The following is a 15,089-nucleotide window of genomic DNA, read 5'->3' as shown; positions in this document are numbered from 1 at the left end:
GCAGCACTTCACAGGTTTATGTAGTGCTTTCCAAATTTTGGATCCTACAACAATTTATAGCCAATGTAGTATTTGCCAAGTATATTCATTGGCTGCTGCATTCCTGACATTACAACAATGTGTACACAGCATAAACGGCAGTGAGATAATGAACTGATATCAATTAAGGTTTTGGTTGAAGAATAACTTTCACCCAGGACAGCCTAATTGTGTATTTTTTTCTCCAGCTGGGACTTGAAATCAAAGCTCCCAATTCAGAGGGAATAGTGTTACTGTTACGCCACAGCTGATACCTAGTTATCATAGCTATTTAGTATACAAGTCAATAGTTCACAATATATATCCATTATTTCCGACAGCACTCAGGAGCAGCTGCTTGGATAGGCTTCAATGGTTTGGTTCCAGCCGAAAACAATTCTGTGTTTTATTTTGTAGAAGTATTTTGAGCACCATCTCTAAACTGCACCTTAACAATATCTTCTGTAGCAAGAACTGAAACACACAAGGGACATCATTATAAAAGGGGTGACCAAAAAAAACTGCTGAATCATTAACTATACTGTGCCTGCATTTTGAGATGTGAAGTAAACATTTGGGAATTATCATAGTTGTTATATTCAGTGGACACATCTTAATAGCTTGATCGTGCAGCATGTACCATTTACATTCAAGTTAATGACTGTGTCTATTCAACCTCTAACAACCTCTAAACACAATTATATATAAAGGGCAACAACCTTGCCTTCTCTTTACATCCTCACCTAAATATTAAGCTGTTTTAATTTCTCATTACTCATTTCATATTTTCTACAATAAATACGCAATTTAAAGTAGATGATCAGGTTTGAATGTATTGCAAAAAATTCAGCATATTTCTGTGAAAAGTCCAAAAAAAGCTGCAATAAAAATTCCAATGGAAATTTTTTTTTTCATTTTTCATTCTTTTGTCTAGATCATTTTTATTTTAAATAAAGAAAATAGTTTAATTTTAAATGTTTTCTAGAAAGTGAAGCTTATGATGTAATTTATAGAAACAGATTGCTCAGCACAATAGGGAGCCATTACTGCTTTCTTGCCTGCACTGATTTTAAGCTCAAAATGATATCTGAATTCACAGTTTCTTTTCCTGAATTCATCTTATATCTTGGTTATTCAAATGCAATGACTAGATAAGCATCAGACATCACTTGTATTTTCATTCTGTTATCCAGGTGCAGTACTGCATAATTGTTCTCTCTTAGGTAGTCCTTATCTTGAGATTATACCCTCTTGTCAATCATGTTTCCTTTTCACGCTTCACCCTCCTCTGTCCCTCATACAATTTTTTTTGCCACTTGCCAGCATTGTAATCTCTAGACAGCAGGTACTGTCACCAGACCAACTCTGTGAATGCCTCTATCATCATTCATTGAATTGAAGTTATGAGAAAGTGAGGACTGAAGATGTTAGAGATCAGAGTTGAGAGTGTAGTGCTGGAAAAGCACAGCAGGTTAGGCAGCATCCAAGGAGCAGGAGAATCAACATTTCAGGCATAAGCCCTTCATCAGGAAAGCCCTGTTGCGTGACCTGCTGTGCTTTTCCGGCACCACATTCTGAACATTGGATTGAAGTTGACTGTTTTTTAACATTACTTAATGGATGTATTTTGATACTATTTGTGCTATCTATATTGAAGGTATTCTATCTTATTCTTGTCAGTTTCTAATGCATCTTAAAAATAGCAATAAACTGAGTATCGTTTCAAGGATCATTAATTTTAACAATAGACAGCAGATTTATATCTCACATTCTTCCACAATTTAACTGTTGGATGTTGATAAAGAAATTGTTTTGTTATTTCTTGTTGATGGATGTCAATGAATAGCAATAGATTGTTTATTGAGAAAGAAGGTTGTATTTTCAAGTCCCACTCCAGACTTGAGCACAACATTCGAGACTGATTCTTCTCTGTGGTACTAATAGTGGGGATAGAAAGTACTATCGTCAAATTTGCAGATGGCATTAAAATCGGTAGGAAAGTAATTTGCATTGAAGAAATATTAAATTTACAAGTTGATGCAGATAGCTTATGTGAATGGGCTAAATTTTGACAGATTAAGTTTGATGTTGATATCAAATTTGGTTGGAGGATTAGAATTAGTGTCTAAGTGGACAGAAATTTCAGAGTGCTTCAGACCAGAGGGATCTGAGTGTCCTCATATATGAATTGCAGAAAATGAGAGTGGAGGTAGAGCAAGTAATAAGGAAGGCAAATGGAAGTTTGGCATTTATTGCTAAAGGAATAGAAGGTGTTAGTGCAAAGGCAACTGGAGTATTGCATACAATTTTGGTCCCCTTACAGTGTATATTGTACCAAAGAAGATTCACTAGATTGATTCCAGAGATGACAAGTTTATCTTATGAAGAAAGATTGAGCAGTCAGGCCTATACTTTGTGGAGTTTAGAAGAATGGGAGGAGACCTAAGTTGCTCTGACTGACAGAGTGGACATGGAAAGGATGTTTCCTTATTTGGGGCAACCTAGAACAAGAGGTCATAGTTTTAAGATAGTGTGTGGGGAAGTGATGGCCTAGTGGTATTATTGCTAGACTGTTAATCCAGAGACCCAGATGATGTTCTGGGGTCCTGGGTTCAAAGCCTGCCATGGCAAATGGTGGAATTTGAATTCAATTTTAAAAAAGTCTGGAATTTAAAAGTTTAATGATGACCATGAATCCCTTGTTGATTCACTAATGTCCTTTAGGGAAGGGAATTGCCATCCTTACCTGATCTGGTTGATGTGTTATTACAGACCCACAGCAATGTGGTTGACTCTAACTACCCTCTGGGCAATTAGGGATGGGCAATAAATGCTGCCTCATGCTGTGAATGAATAAATAAAAGGAAGATCGGGGTAGCAGATTGAAAAGAAGATGAGGAGAAATTACTTCTCTCAAAGGGTCGTGAATCTGTGGAATTCACTATCTAGAGTGTGGTGGATGATGATGGTACATTGAGGAAGTAAAGACAAGGAGAAGGTAGACAGGTTTTTAATCAGTAATGGATAGAAGGGTTATGAAGAGCAGGCAAGAAAGTAAAGTTGAGTCCAAGATGAGATTAGTTAGTGATTTTTGAGAAGATTTATAGCTCAGATTGATGATAAGTCTGTAAGTTAGCTAGCTGAGCTTGAAGGTTGGTTTTCAGACATTTCGTCACCATACCAGGTAATATCATCAATGAGAGTCTCTGGTGAGTGCTTTCGGTATGTCACACCTTTCTATTTATAGGTCTTGGTTTCTTAAGGAGGGTGATGTCATTTCCAGTTTCTTTTCAAGGGTAGATAGATGGGATCTAAGTTGATGTGTTTATTGATGGGAAGTCTGCTTAGAATGCCATGTCTCTAAGAATTCTCATGCGTGTCTTTGTTTCGCCTGTCCTAGAATGTGTATATTGTCCCAGTCAAAGTAGTGTCCTTCTTTGTCCATGTGTGTGGAAACTAGTGAGAGTTGTGTCTTTTGGTGGCCAATTGGTGTTCATGTACCCTGGTAGCAAGTTTCCTGCTAGTTTGTCTGATGTAGTTTTTTTTACAGTTCTTGCATGGTATCTTGTAAATGGTGTTAGTCTTGCTGGTAATATCTGTTGGATCCTTTAGGTTCATTAGTCACTACTTAAGTTTGTTGGTAGGTTTGTGGGCTACCATCCCAAGGGGGCTGAGTAGTCTGGAAGTCATTTCTGATGTGTCTTCGATGTAAGGTAATGTAGCTACAGTTTTTGGTTGCTTTATGTCTGCCTGTTTGGGTTTGTTTCTGAGGAATCGGTGGATTGTGTTTATTGGGTACCCGTTTTTCTTGAAAATGTTGTATAGATATTTTACTTCTGCTTTTTGTAGTTCTTGGGTGCTGTAGTGTGATGTAGCTCATTGAAATAATGTCTTAATGCAGCTCCATTTGTGGGTGTTGGGGTGATTGATTCTGAAGTGAAGTATTTAGTCCGTGTGTGTTGTTTTTCTGTGGAAGCTGGTTTGAAACTTTCCGTTAATTGTACGTTCAACTGTCATGCCTAGGAATGGGAATCTGTTGTCGTTCTCCTCTGTTGTGAATTTTATGCCTGTCAGGATATTGTTGATGGTATTGTATGTTTCCTCTCATTTGTTCCATATTGGTTATATCAATTGGCAGAGCAGGCGTGAGGGGTTGAATTTCCTACTCCTGCTCCTAGTTCTGAGTCTTCATATTCTAAGAAGTGCTGCAATGCCAAAGGAGCCATCTTTCAGCTGTTACATTAAGCCAGAATTACAGGTGGAGATATATCCCATTGCACTATTTTGAAGAACAGGATAGTTTTTCTAGTGTCCTAGCCAATATTTATCCCTCAGTCAACATCATAAAACAGATTATCTGGTCATTGTCACAGTGCCGATTATGGTAATTAACTGTTTGCAACAAATTAATGGCTATGATTCCCTTATTGCAGCCATAACTATATTGGCCCAGTTCATAGAAATGGGGTCCATGTTTGAGAGGCTGGTAGGGAATTTAGTGGGATAATGAGGGAAGAAAGATCTTTGGGAGAAGGTTTCTGATGGGCACAATGGACTTAAATATGTCCAGCATGAAACCATGCAATTTTAGCTGCAGGGCTATTTATGAGGTGTGAGTTGCTCCTTCTCATTAACTAATGCAAGAGACAGGAGGCCATTGAATGGCCGTTAATAGAGCCAAGAATATACCCAACATCTCTACCATCCACTATAAAATTTATACAAGTCAAGATCAAGTGGAGGCAGTGGGGTGGCCAGAAGTTTAAAAACCCTTGAATTCTGAGGGAGAGTACAAAATCTAACTCTTACAACAATGACTACATTTCAGAAATACATTGTGACTACAATGCATTTTCTAGCTCCAAAAGGACATTGATAAGTTGGTGGAATCAGCAGATATTTGGCAGATGAGGTTCAGTGCAGAGAATTGTGAAGTGATGTACTTTGGTCAGAAGAACATTGAAACACAATATAAAGTGGAGAATATGGTTGTCAAGGGTGTGCTGAAACAGAGGGGACCTGGGTCTGTGTTTTGCAGATTTTTGCAGGTGGGGAGAGTTTAGGATCGATGAAAAAGCATGGTTTCAGGAATGAGAAAGTTCCATTATGAGTGTAGATTGAAGAAGTTGGGATTGTTCTCCAGGCAGAGAAGGAGACTGAGAGTTGATAGGATAGAAGTTTTCAAAATCACGAGCAGGTTGGACATAGTAAATGGGGAGAAGCTGTTCCCTCTCTGATAAGGAAAAAGAACAGAGGGAATAGATTTAAAGTGATGCGCTAAAGACACTAGTGTGGTGCAAGGAAAAAATCTTTTCACACACTGAATAATTAGGGTATGGAATGCACTGCCTGGAAAAATAGTGGAGGCGGGTTCAATTGAGGCATTCAAGTAGGTATTTGGATAGTGTTTATTTGGATAGAAATAGGGAAGTAGGGAAAAGGCAGGAGATTAGCACTGGAAAACAGAACTGGTGCAGGCTTGATGAGTCGAATGGCCTCTTTCTGCGCGATATTGATTCTGTAATGTGCAAAAGGTGTAGAAGATGCTGTCTAAATACAAGTTTGTTCCTTCTTTCTTAATCCAAATCTTGAGAAATTTAAAATATTTAGTTAAATTTTTTTTGACATCATGGCCGTGACCATTCTGCAATTCTTTCTTTTAACCTAAACTCAGAAACAGCAATAAAGATGCTATTTTAGAGAACTTGCATAAGGGGACAAGCTGTTTATTTCATCCATCCTACCCACTACCTGTGAATGATCCTGTAGTCTGATTCCATATATGTTTGAAAAAGTTGATTTTAAGTTGATACATGACAGACAGCTTGTTAACTGAGCTTACTAACAAGAAGCATTAAATATATATTTAATCAGGCAACCAGCTTGACAAATATAAATTATATTACAGCAACATTTATTGTGAATTCTGAAATGCTTTTTGTGAAGAATGATCGGAGATCTCAATACAACTCCAAATCTAGCCTCTTTAAATCCTTGGTTTTAATCACTTCATCAATAGCAGCCATGCCTGCAGTTCTAGGCTCTGAATTCTGTCCTTAAACCTTTCCTCTTCTCTGCATCTCCCCCCTTTAAGATGCTCCTTAAAACCTACCTCACCTTTCCTACTGTTCCTTCTGTGATTCTGAAGGAAATTGTTTGAAAACACTCCATGATGTGTCTTGGAATATTTTACTATATTACAGTGCTATAAATTCAGTTTTGTTTTATACAAAACTGCAAACTGGTATCATATGGGCCAGTTGTAACATTCTGCATTATTTCATTTATTGGTATTATTCGTAGTCAGTTTTTCTCATTGTGATAATTTTGGATAAAGCTTGATACACTTTTAAACACAAAGTCATGCTGTACAGTGGTTGCACAGCAGTCCAGGAACAGAGATGAGGTATTTATTGTACATCTCTTCCCACCCTACCTCCTGCAAAAATAGCATTCCGTTTTCCCAATTCCTCCGCCTCCGCCGTATCTGCTCCCAGGAGAATCAGTTCCACCACAGAACACATCAGATGGCCTCCTTCTTTAGAGACCACAATTTCCCTTCCCATGTGGTCGAAGATGCCCTCCAATGCATCTCATCCACATCCCGCATCTCCACCCTCAAATCCCACCTCTCCAACCGTAACAAGGACAGAACCCCCCCCCCCCCGCCCCCAGTCCTCACCTTTCACCCTACCAACCTTTGCATAAACTGCATCATCCGCCAACATTTCCGCCACCTCCAAACGGATCCCACTACCAAGATATATTTCCCTCACCACCCCTTTCCGCTTTCCGCAAAGACGTTCCCTCCATGACTACCTGGTCAGGTCCACGCGCCCCCAACAACCCACCCTCATGTACTGACACCTTCCCCTGCCTTCACAGGAATTGCAAAACCTGCGCTCACACCTCCTCCCTCACCTCCATCCCAAGGCCCCAAAGGAGCCTTCCAGATCCATCAAAGTTTCACCTGCACATCCACTAATGTCATTTATTGTATCCGTTGCTCCCGATGCAATCTCCTCTACATTGGGGAGACCGGACACTTCCTCGCAGAACACTTTAGGGAACATCTCAGGGACACCCGCACCAATCAACCCCACCGCCCCATGGCCGAACATTTCAACTCCCTCTCCCACTCTGCCGAGGACATGCAGGTCCTGGACGACCTCCACCACTGCTCCCTCACCACCCGACGCCTAGAGGAAGAACGCCTCATGTTCCGCCTCGGAACATTTCAACCCCAGGGCATCAATGTGGACTTCACCAGTTTCCTCATTTCCCCTCCCCCGACCTCACCCCAGTTCCTAACTTCAGCACCGTCCCCATGCTGTCTGACCTACCAATCTCCCTTCCCACCTATCCGCTCCACCCTCCCCTCTGACCTATCACCTTCATCCCCTCCTCTATCCATCCATTGTACCTTCCCCCACCTTCCTTTCTGACCTATCACCTCTATTCCCACCCCCATTCACCTATTGTACTCTTGGCTACCTTCTCCACTCCCCCCACCCCCCTTCCCATTTATCTCTCCACCCTGGAGACCCCCTGCCACCATTCCTGATGAAGGGCTTTTGCCCAAAGCATTGATTTTCTTGCTCCTCGGATGCTGCCTAACCTGTTGTGCTTTTCCAGCACCACTCTAATCTTGACTCTGGTTTCCAGCATCTGCAGTCCTCACTTTTGCCTATCTGTTGTGTGAGTCAGAAGATCATTACTCGCAGCCTTGTCCAGCTCCTGACTTTGTTCCAAAAACAGTCCAGTGAGTTGATCGTTCTCCAAGATATACATCTCTCTTCATTCAGTAAGTACCAAAAAGAATTAAAAATCCAAGTAACATGCAAATGGGAGATACATATGTGATGCAAATCATTGCAGATTCTTTTTCTTTCAAAAGAATTTCTTTCAAAATTTTCATTTGTAGAATGATGACATTCCTATTTCACCATCACTACACTTGACTTCTGCACTGCTGCTAAATTATCAGGCTGAACACCTAGTATGAGACAAACAGAAATATCATAGTGAACCATCTCATGGTTTGTAGACAGGATGAGGATGGCCATCACATTATTTCAGTCAGGTTCGGGGGGTAACTCCGTAAGCTGAGTCAAAGGTGTGAGTTGAAGGTCCGCTCTAAAGTCTTGGGCACAATCTGTAGACTGATACTCCATTTCAGAATTTACGGAGTGCTGCATTGTCAAAAGTGTAGTCTTGCAAATACTAAACCCTTCTAGCCCATCAGGTGGATACAAAGATCTCACAGAACTATTTTTCACTCCTGTGTTGTTACTTCTGGTATGTCTTGAGGATTTATCTTTGATACCCTCCTATTGTCATTGCTATGCTATCCCTCAGTGATATAAACCAGAAGCACAGTCTCAATTTTCATTTGTAGAATGATGACATTCCTATTTCACCATCACTACACTTGACTTCTGCACTGCTGCTAAATTATCAGGCTGAACACCTAGTATGAGACAAACAGAAATATTCTCCAAATAAATATTAGAAAGACTGTGGTCATTATTTTTGGTCCATACTCCAAATGCTATTGTCTAGATACCGACTCCATCTCCCTTCCTGACAGTATTTTGACACTGACCCAGACTGTTCATGATCTTGATGTTATATTTGATCCAGAGAGGAATTTTCAATCATATCTCTCTTAAGACTACTTATTTTCATGTCTGTATCATCACTTGATTTCACCCATATCGAAGCTCATGTGCTGCTGAATTCTTCATTCATGCTATTGTTGCCTCTAAACTTGACTATTCCAATACGTTCCTGTCAGGTCTCCTACTCTCTATCCTCAATAAACTTGAGGTTATCCAAAGTTCAATTGTCCATGTTTTAATGAACACAAAATCCTATTCATCTATTGTCCTTGTGCTTACTGACCTACATTGCTTAGCTGGAAACTAGTGTCTTCGCTCTAAATTTCTTTTTTTTTGTTTCTCTACAAGATCTTATCCTTCTCTATCTTTTCAATATCCTTTATTCTCTTAACCCTCTATGGTATTTGTGCTTCCTTAATTTTAGTGTTTTGAGGATCTCTGATTTTACTCACCCCAATATTGGTGACTGTGTCTTATGCTGCTTAGTTACTCAGCCTTGAATACCCTTCTATGGTTTGTCACCTCTCTACCTCCCATTAATTCCTTAAAACTTACCCTTTGATGAAGTGTTTTGTGATTAAGCTATTAAACTAGTTTTAAGAAGAAAAAGAAATGTATAATCCTCAATCTACATCCATTTAACAGACGATCTGTTTTTTTTTGTTAGTTGTGGAACATTTCTTTGTATAAATTTAAGTACTACATTTCTACATTGCAAAAGTATCACACCTTTCCCCTTGACAACAGTTCATATTCGTGTAGTTCATTTAACTTGATAAAACGCGTGAGTTTATTTTTATTTACTATAAAGCACTTTGGTGAATCCTGAAGTTGTAGGCATCACCATGTAAATGCAAGTTTGTTTGTTCTTCTGTTTGCATAGCTAGACAGCCTGGTGATATTTATTGTTCTGACTCGCAAATGAAGAATTGTCAACCGGATGATGTTCTGGTGGCCAGTATGGAGGAACTGAGTTTTAGGAAACGGGGGGAGGAATTCAGAATAGGATAAAATAAAGTATGATACTTCATGCACAACCATTAAATACGTACCTGTTCCAAAGACGTTGAGTGGTTTAACTTGAAAAACAAATCATGCCCCTCAACTCTGATTTGTGTGTAGTGTGGAAAAGTGATCTTGTGAAATAAATGTTTTCATATGATTGGAACAAGTAAAATCTTGTTTCTGAGCTGAATCCTACCATTAATATTGTTCCATTTAGTCAATATTTTAATTTGGATTTTGGTGAGAATGCTATGACCTTGAACTATTAATTTCAGAATTATCCCTGAATGCAATGAATAATTGTGGTTATATTATTATTGTACTTAGTTTTTACGAGTTTGAGGGAGGTCGTGAAGGTCTAATAGCCATGTTCAAAATTGTGAAAGGTCTCAAGCAGATACAGATGAAAGTTAGTATCTCCTGGTTAGCAAATTGATAACAGGAGAACCAAACTGTTATCAGTAACACAACAAAAGGACAACTTGGGAAATATTACTTTCCTCCTTTCTATTTGGAGGATTTTACCATGTGGCTGTGGAGGTTCAAATCGAATAATTATTTTAAAATATAAAAGGAATGTTGGGAAAGAGCCTTAAATGGAATTGTAGTCAATAATTTGGGTAAATATTTAAATAGCCTCCTATATGTTGATTGATTAATAGTTTATTCATCCACAGCATTATGCTGTATCTAGATTCTCAATTACCTAAAACCAGGGCAGGAACACCTTTTGGTAAGTGTGATTACGTTTCTGTTGTCAGTAAAAAGAAGCTCCTGATAAAGAGTAGATTCCATGATAAACTTGTTGTTGGAATGAATCATCCAAACTATCCAAATGGGGCTCAAGTGATTTATGATTCAGAACTTTAGAGGTCATCAACTACATTGTCACATTTTGTAGTCTCTAAACTTTAATTGTACTGTGGCTCTGTTAACACTCAAGGAGACTCGCAGATGACAAGATTATGAAAGAAAGGCAGAAAACTTAGTAACTTTTCTCGTTTCTCATTTAATTACCAACCAATTTCCAATGTTGTTGTTTTCTAACATAGCCCAGGTCTTGTGCTGAAATTTTCCAAGTTACACTGTCTGTTAGATTTGTTCACATTGAAAGAAATACCCAGTCATTAATACAAAATGAAAATGGCTTTCCTTTATAAATAAGAGGTCTATTTTATAACTCTGATATGCCAGCAATACCTGTACACAATAGCAATACATTGCTAGTTTGAGCTGTGTTCTCAGAACATTCGCAGGTAGAATAAAATTAGAATTCCCAGCAGCAAGTAAGGATCGAAAAAGCTATCCAATCTGGCTTTGTGAAAATGCAAGCCTTGAGCTGCTTTGCATGGCAGGCTGACAGTCTCAGATGCCACTAACCTGTGCAATGCCATGATCAAAGGCTAAGATGTGGGATATAGAGTGATATCATATCAAATTATAGAATCCCTATAGTGGAACAGGCCTTTTGGCTCATTGAGACTACACCGTCCCTCTGAAGAGCATCCCACCCCTCACCCTATAACCCTGCATTCCCCATGGTGAATCCACCTGACCTATACATCCCTGGACTGTAAGGGTAATTTAGCAAGGCCAATCTACCTCACCTGCACATCTTTGGACTGTGGAAGGAAACCAGAGCAACCAGTGGAAACCCATACAGACATGGGGAGAATGAGCAAACTCCAAGACTGGAGTCGAACCTGGGTACCTGGTGCTGTGTGGCTGCAGTGCATTTGGTGGGGGGTGGCAATTAAGTCTGGGCAGAAGTTGCTGAGAGAAGGAGACAAGGACTTCATTGAAATACAGATTTCATTAACCAGTAATTGTTGATGAGAGAAGCTACTTTGCTTCTGAGGAGGAAAGATTAGATCCTGTCAGAAGATAGAGGCATAAAATGGGAATGTTTAGAATTGCCATCAGCCTGCACTAATGCAGCTTTATTTTCTGCTCCAAATTCTTTGCTTCATTATTGAAATAAGGCTGCACATCACATTCTGTTAATCAATGTTGAAAGGCATTATATTAAAATAAAGTCATTTTATATTAAAATCAAGTAGGGCTAAGCATGATCTTTAATAAAGACTGCCAGGACTGCTGCCCTCATATTTTCCTGGGAGCCATCACTGTCACTAGACTTTAAAAGTCTTATTTGATTTTTACTAAGGTTTCCGTAAGTGTGTAATGTAAAATTATGTGCTCAAAATCTGCTCTAAGATATTATGCTGAGGATTTCTCAGGATATGCATTTAATTTGTCAATTGGCATATATCAACCACCCTTTCTTCACTGGTTCACCCCATTCCCCTCCAAATTTTTGATATAATCAGAGATTGCTATACTCTTCATATATCGCACAGGAGCTTCATGGCTTACAGGTCTGTTTGAATGATGTGGTGCATTACATGCTTGCTATGGACAGCCACCATAGGATACCTACAAAATGAATTTTGCTGGTTCTTAACCTGTAAGCATCTGGAAGTTTTGTAAGAGGCATAACGAATAAGCTGAAAAAGAAATGAGAACTGAATATTTTGGAAACATTGAGGAAGTCAGGCAACGTCTGTGTGGAGAATAAAATAAAGTTAACATTTCAGGAAGACTATCTTTTTCAAGAGATTGAAAGTGTTAAAGATGAATTAATTTTTAAATGATTACAGAGCCAAAGTGTTGTAGGAAAGGGGAGTAAACTGAACATTTTTCCTGGTTCTGTATAAGCTTAAAAAGCCCACTTTGTAAATGTTAACTGCAGTACATAGATGAATGGGTTCATAACAAAACAATATAATCAGCTTTGCTTTCAGTCCAATGTCATGAACAGTTCCTGGTGGCTTAATTGGTAATTGCAGCATCCAGACTCCTCACCAACTTTAATGCCTGATGTATTATAAGGCTTATTCATTGAATGACATAGCGATTACAGTACAAAGCCAGACCATGCTGATGTTTATTCTCCACATCAAAAGTCCTAATCAGATGAAGCTGCCCTGTTCCACCTCTCTTTATTCTCCTTTCATTGCATTTCTAAGCTATCCTTAAATGTTGACATGGTCTCTGTTTCAGTTATTAATTCTGGTAATACATTCTTCGGGCTCACAATTCACGTTGGCAATACGAATTAGCTATCATTACATATTCCTGGCTCTCAAGTAGGCTATAAACTCAAAGCCTTCTGCTTTTAAGGGGAGAGTGAGACAAGCTGATCCTTAACTTGGGCAAGCCATACCTTGAAGTCAGCATTTTCTGCAATATTAGTCAATGAAGAATTAAGCATCAGACCTGCTGTACAACATTGTAGGATTTTATGCAAAATAGCTTTTAAAATAATCAAAATTATGAGCACTGTTTTGACACTCGGAACCCCATGTTTGGATGCCACTGTTTTGCAACATTCAGTTTGAATATGTAGGTTGTGTTTAACGCTGCTGTCTTCTCTTTTCCTATATTGTGCAGATTTCTGTTTCTGGGAACTTATCACCAAGGAAGTCTCTGTATCGCACACTCTCCGATGAAAGCATATGCAGTAATCGGCGAGGATCTTCTTACAACAGCTCCCGAAGTTCAGTGCTTGAACAGGCACTGCCAAATGACATCTTATTTAGCACCACTCCACCATACCACTGCACTCTACCCCCACGTGCCTCACTCAGCCCCAGCGCCACTGGCCTACGAAGTGAGTAAACAGCATATTTCTCATTCTGCTCATCATAGCCAGTTGGGCATTTTCTCATGGATGCGTACTTGTCAAAACTGTAATTAAACTAAATTTACTGCAGCTAATACAGCGACTCCCAGGCATTTGAAAACACAAAGAGCAAATAACCAGTGTTAGCTTGCGAAGAGCAAGAAAAGTACATTTTATTGTGAACTTTGGGAGAGTTTCAAATGATTTCTGATGGGACAAGTGGATCTTTTGTTTCCAAGCAGTCATGATCTCTATCTGGGCGTTCTGCTTCACAGATCTGCGAGAGAGTTTGATCAGTAGTTTCAACTCATTTCAAAATTGATATGAAATTTGTAACAATTGAAAGGGAACAATGTATTTCAGTTTTTCAAATATTTGTTGCTGAACCATTTTCTGTGGTGCAGTGTAATTCACAGTATCCAGCAATTCATTTTGACAAACATCTAAATTGCACAAAAAGTGGAGAAATACTTAAGTTTGCTGAAACTATCTTATTCTCATTCATATTGATCAATATAGTTAAATCAAAGCCTTTCATCTTTCTGGACTAAATATTTAAAATACACTTGTTTTATGAAAAGCCTGATGTAATAAATTCGAGCTTAGAGTATAGCAAAAATAGCTCCTGTGCAAGCTATAAGGGATCATTTAGTGAGTAACAAGGATGAAATAGCACTTTTTGTTATTTTGCACATTACTTTCTTAGGACATAATATTTGTGGATTTCACTGACTTGGATTCCAAAAACGACACATTTATTCAATTACTAACAAACTTTCAACAAAAAAATAACACCAGTGGAGGCACTACATTAGATTGCTGGAACGGAAATAATGGCAGTACGAAGTAAATTTGAATATACTTTACCTGCCATTACTTTTTATGTTCAATTTCAAAAATAAATTTCTTTATCTATATTTATAACGTAAACTGGCAATTTAAATTTGTCAGGTCTAATTAATCCTTTCAGTGATAACACTGGAGCACCATCACTGCACTCCACCTGTATTGTCACAAGAGTGGGCGTGTTCAGGGATATGTAGACTAGTTGGATTAACCATGCGGCATTATGGGGCAAAAGTAGGGGGTTGGGTCTCAGTGAGATGCTGTTCAGAGGATCCGTGCAAACTCAGTGGGCCAAATGGCCTATTTCTGCACTGTAGGATTCTGTATTTATAAGATCAACAAGGAAGCTAATGATAGCATTAAATTAAAATAAATGGCTTTAATAATGTGGCAAAGAATAGCAGTTAGCCTGAAAATTAGGAGACATTTAGAAATGAGCAAAAGACTGCCAAAATACTGATTAAAAAGGGAAGAAAATTAGTTGTAAACAAAATAACTTCTAAGTACTTCACTTAGCTTTTACAATATATAAGAAGCCAAACGCTAGTCCTGTAGGCACAGGTGCAGGAGAAGTCATGGGGAATGGGCAAGTAGCAGAAACACCAAAAAGTCAAAACATAAATTACAAAACAGAGATTGAGGATAACCATTAGGTCTGAAAAGATTGAAGAACTTAAGATAATTATCAGCAAATGAAAAAAACTTAAGCAACTAAAATCCAATATATTCCCAGGTCCTGATGGTCTACGCTGTAGAATTCTAAAAGAGATAGCTGATTTATACAAATGATTTTGATTTGAATGTAGGAGGAATGGTTAGTAAATTTGCAGATAACACCAAAATTGGTGATGTAGTGGACAGTGAAGAAGGTTAACTCAGAGTACAACAGGACCTTGATCAGATGAGCTGAGGAA

General features: G+C 38.7%; 1 protein-coding gene across 1 annotated transcript in view; it reads left to right on the top strand.

Moving 5' to 3' along the window:
- Positions 1-15,089, top strand: part of LOC132834023 (signal-induced proliferation-associated 1-like protein 2) — a 427,470-nt gene that overhangs the window by 319,621 nt on the left and 92,760 nt on the right. Inside the window, exon 16 of the mRNA XM_060852741.1 lies at positions 13,098-13,317. Within this exon, the coding sequence (XP_060708724.1) occupies positions 13,098-13,317 (220 nt within the window). The remainder of the gene's footprint in view (positions 1-13,097; positions 13,318-15,089) is intronic.

This window comes from Hemiscyllium ocellatum, chromosome 3 (genome assembly GCF_020745735.1).
Source record: "Hemiscyllium ocellatum isolate sHemOce1 chromosome 3, sHemOce1.pat.X.cur, whole genome shotgun sequence".
In the NCBI taxonomy this organism is placed as follows: Eukaryota; Metazoa; Chordata; class Chondrichthyes; order Orectolobiformes; family Hemiscylliidae; genus Hemiscyllium; species Hemiscyllium ocellatum.
This window is presented reverse-complemented; position numbering and strand designations above follow the sequence as displayed.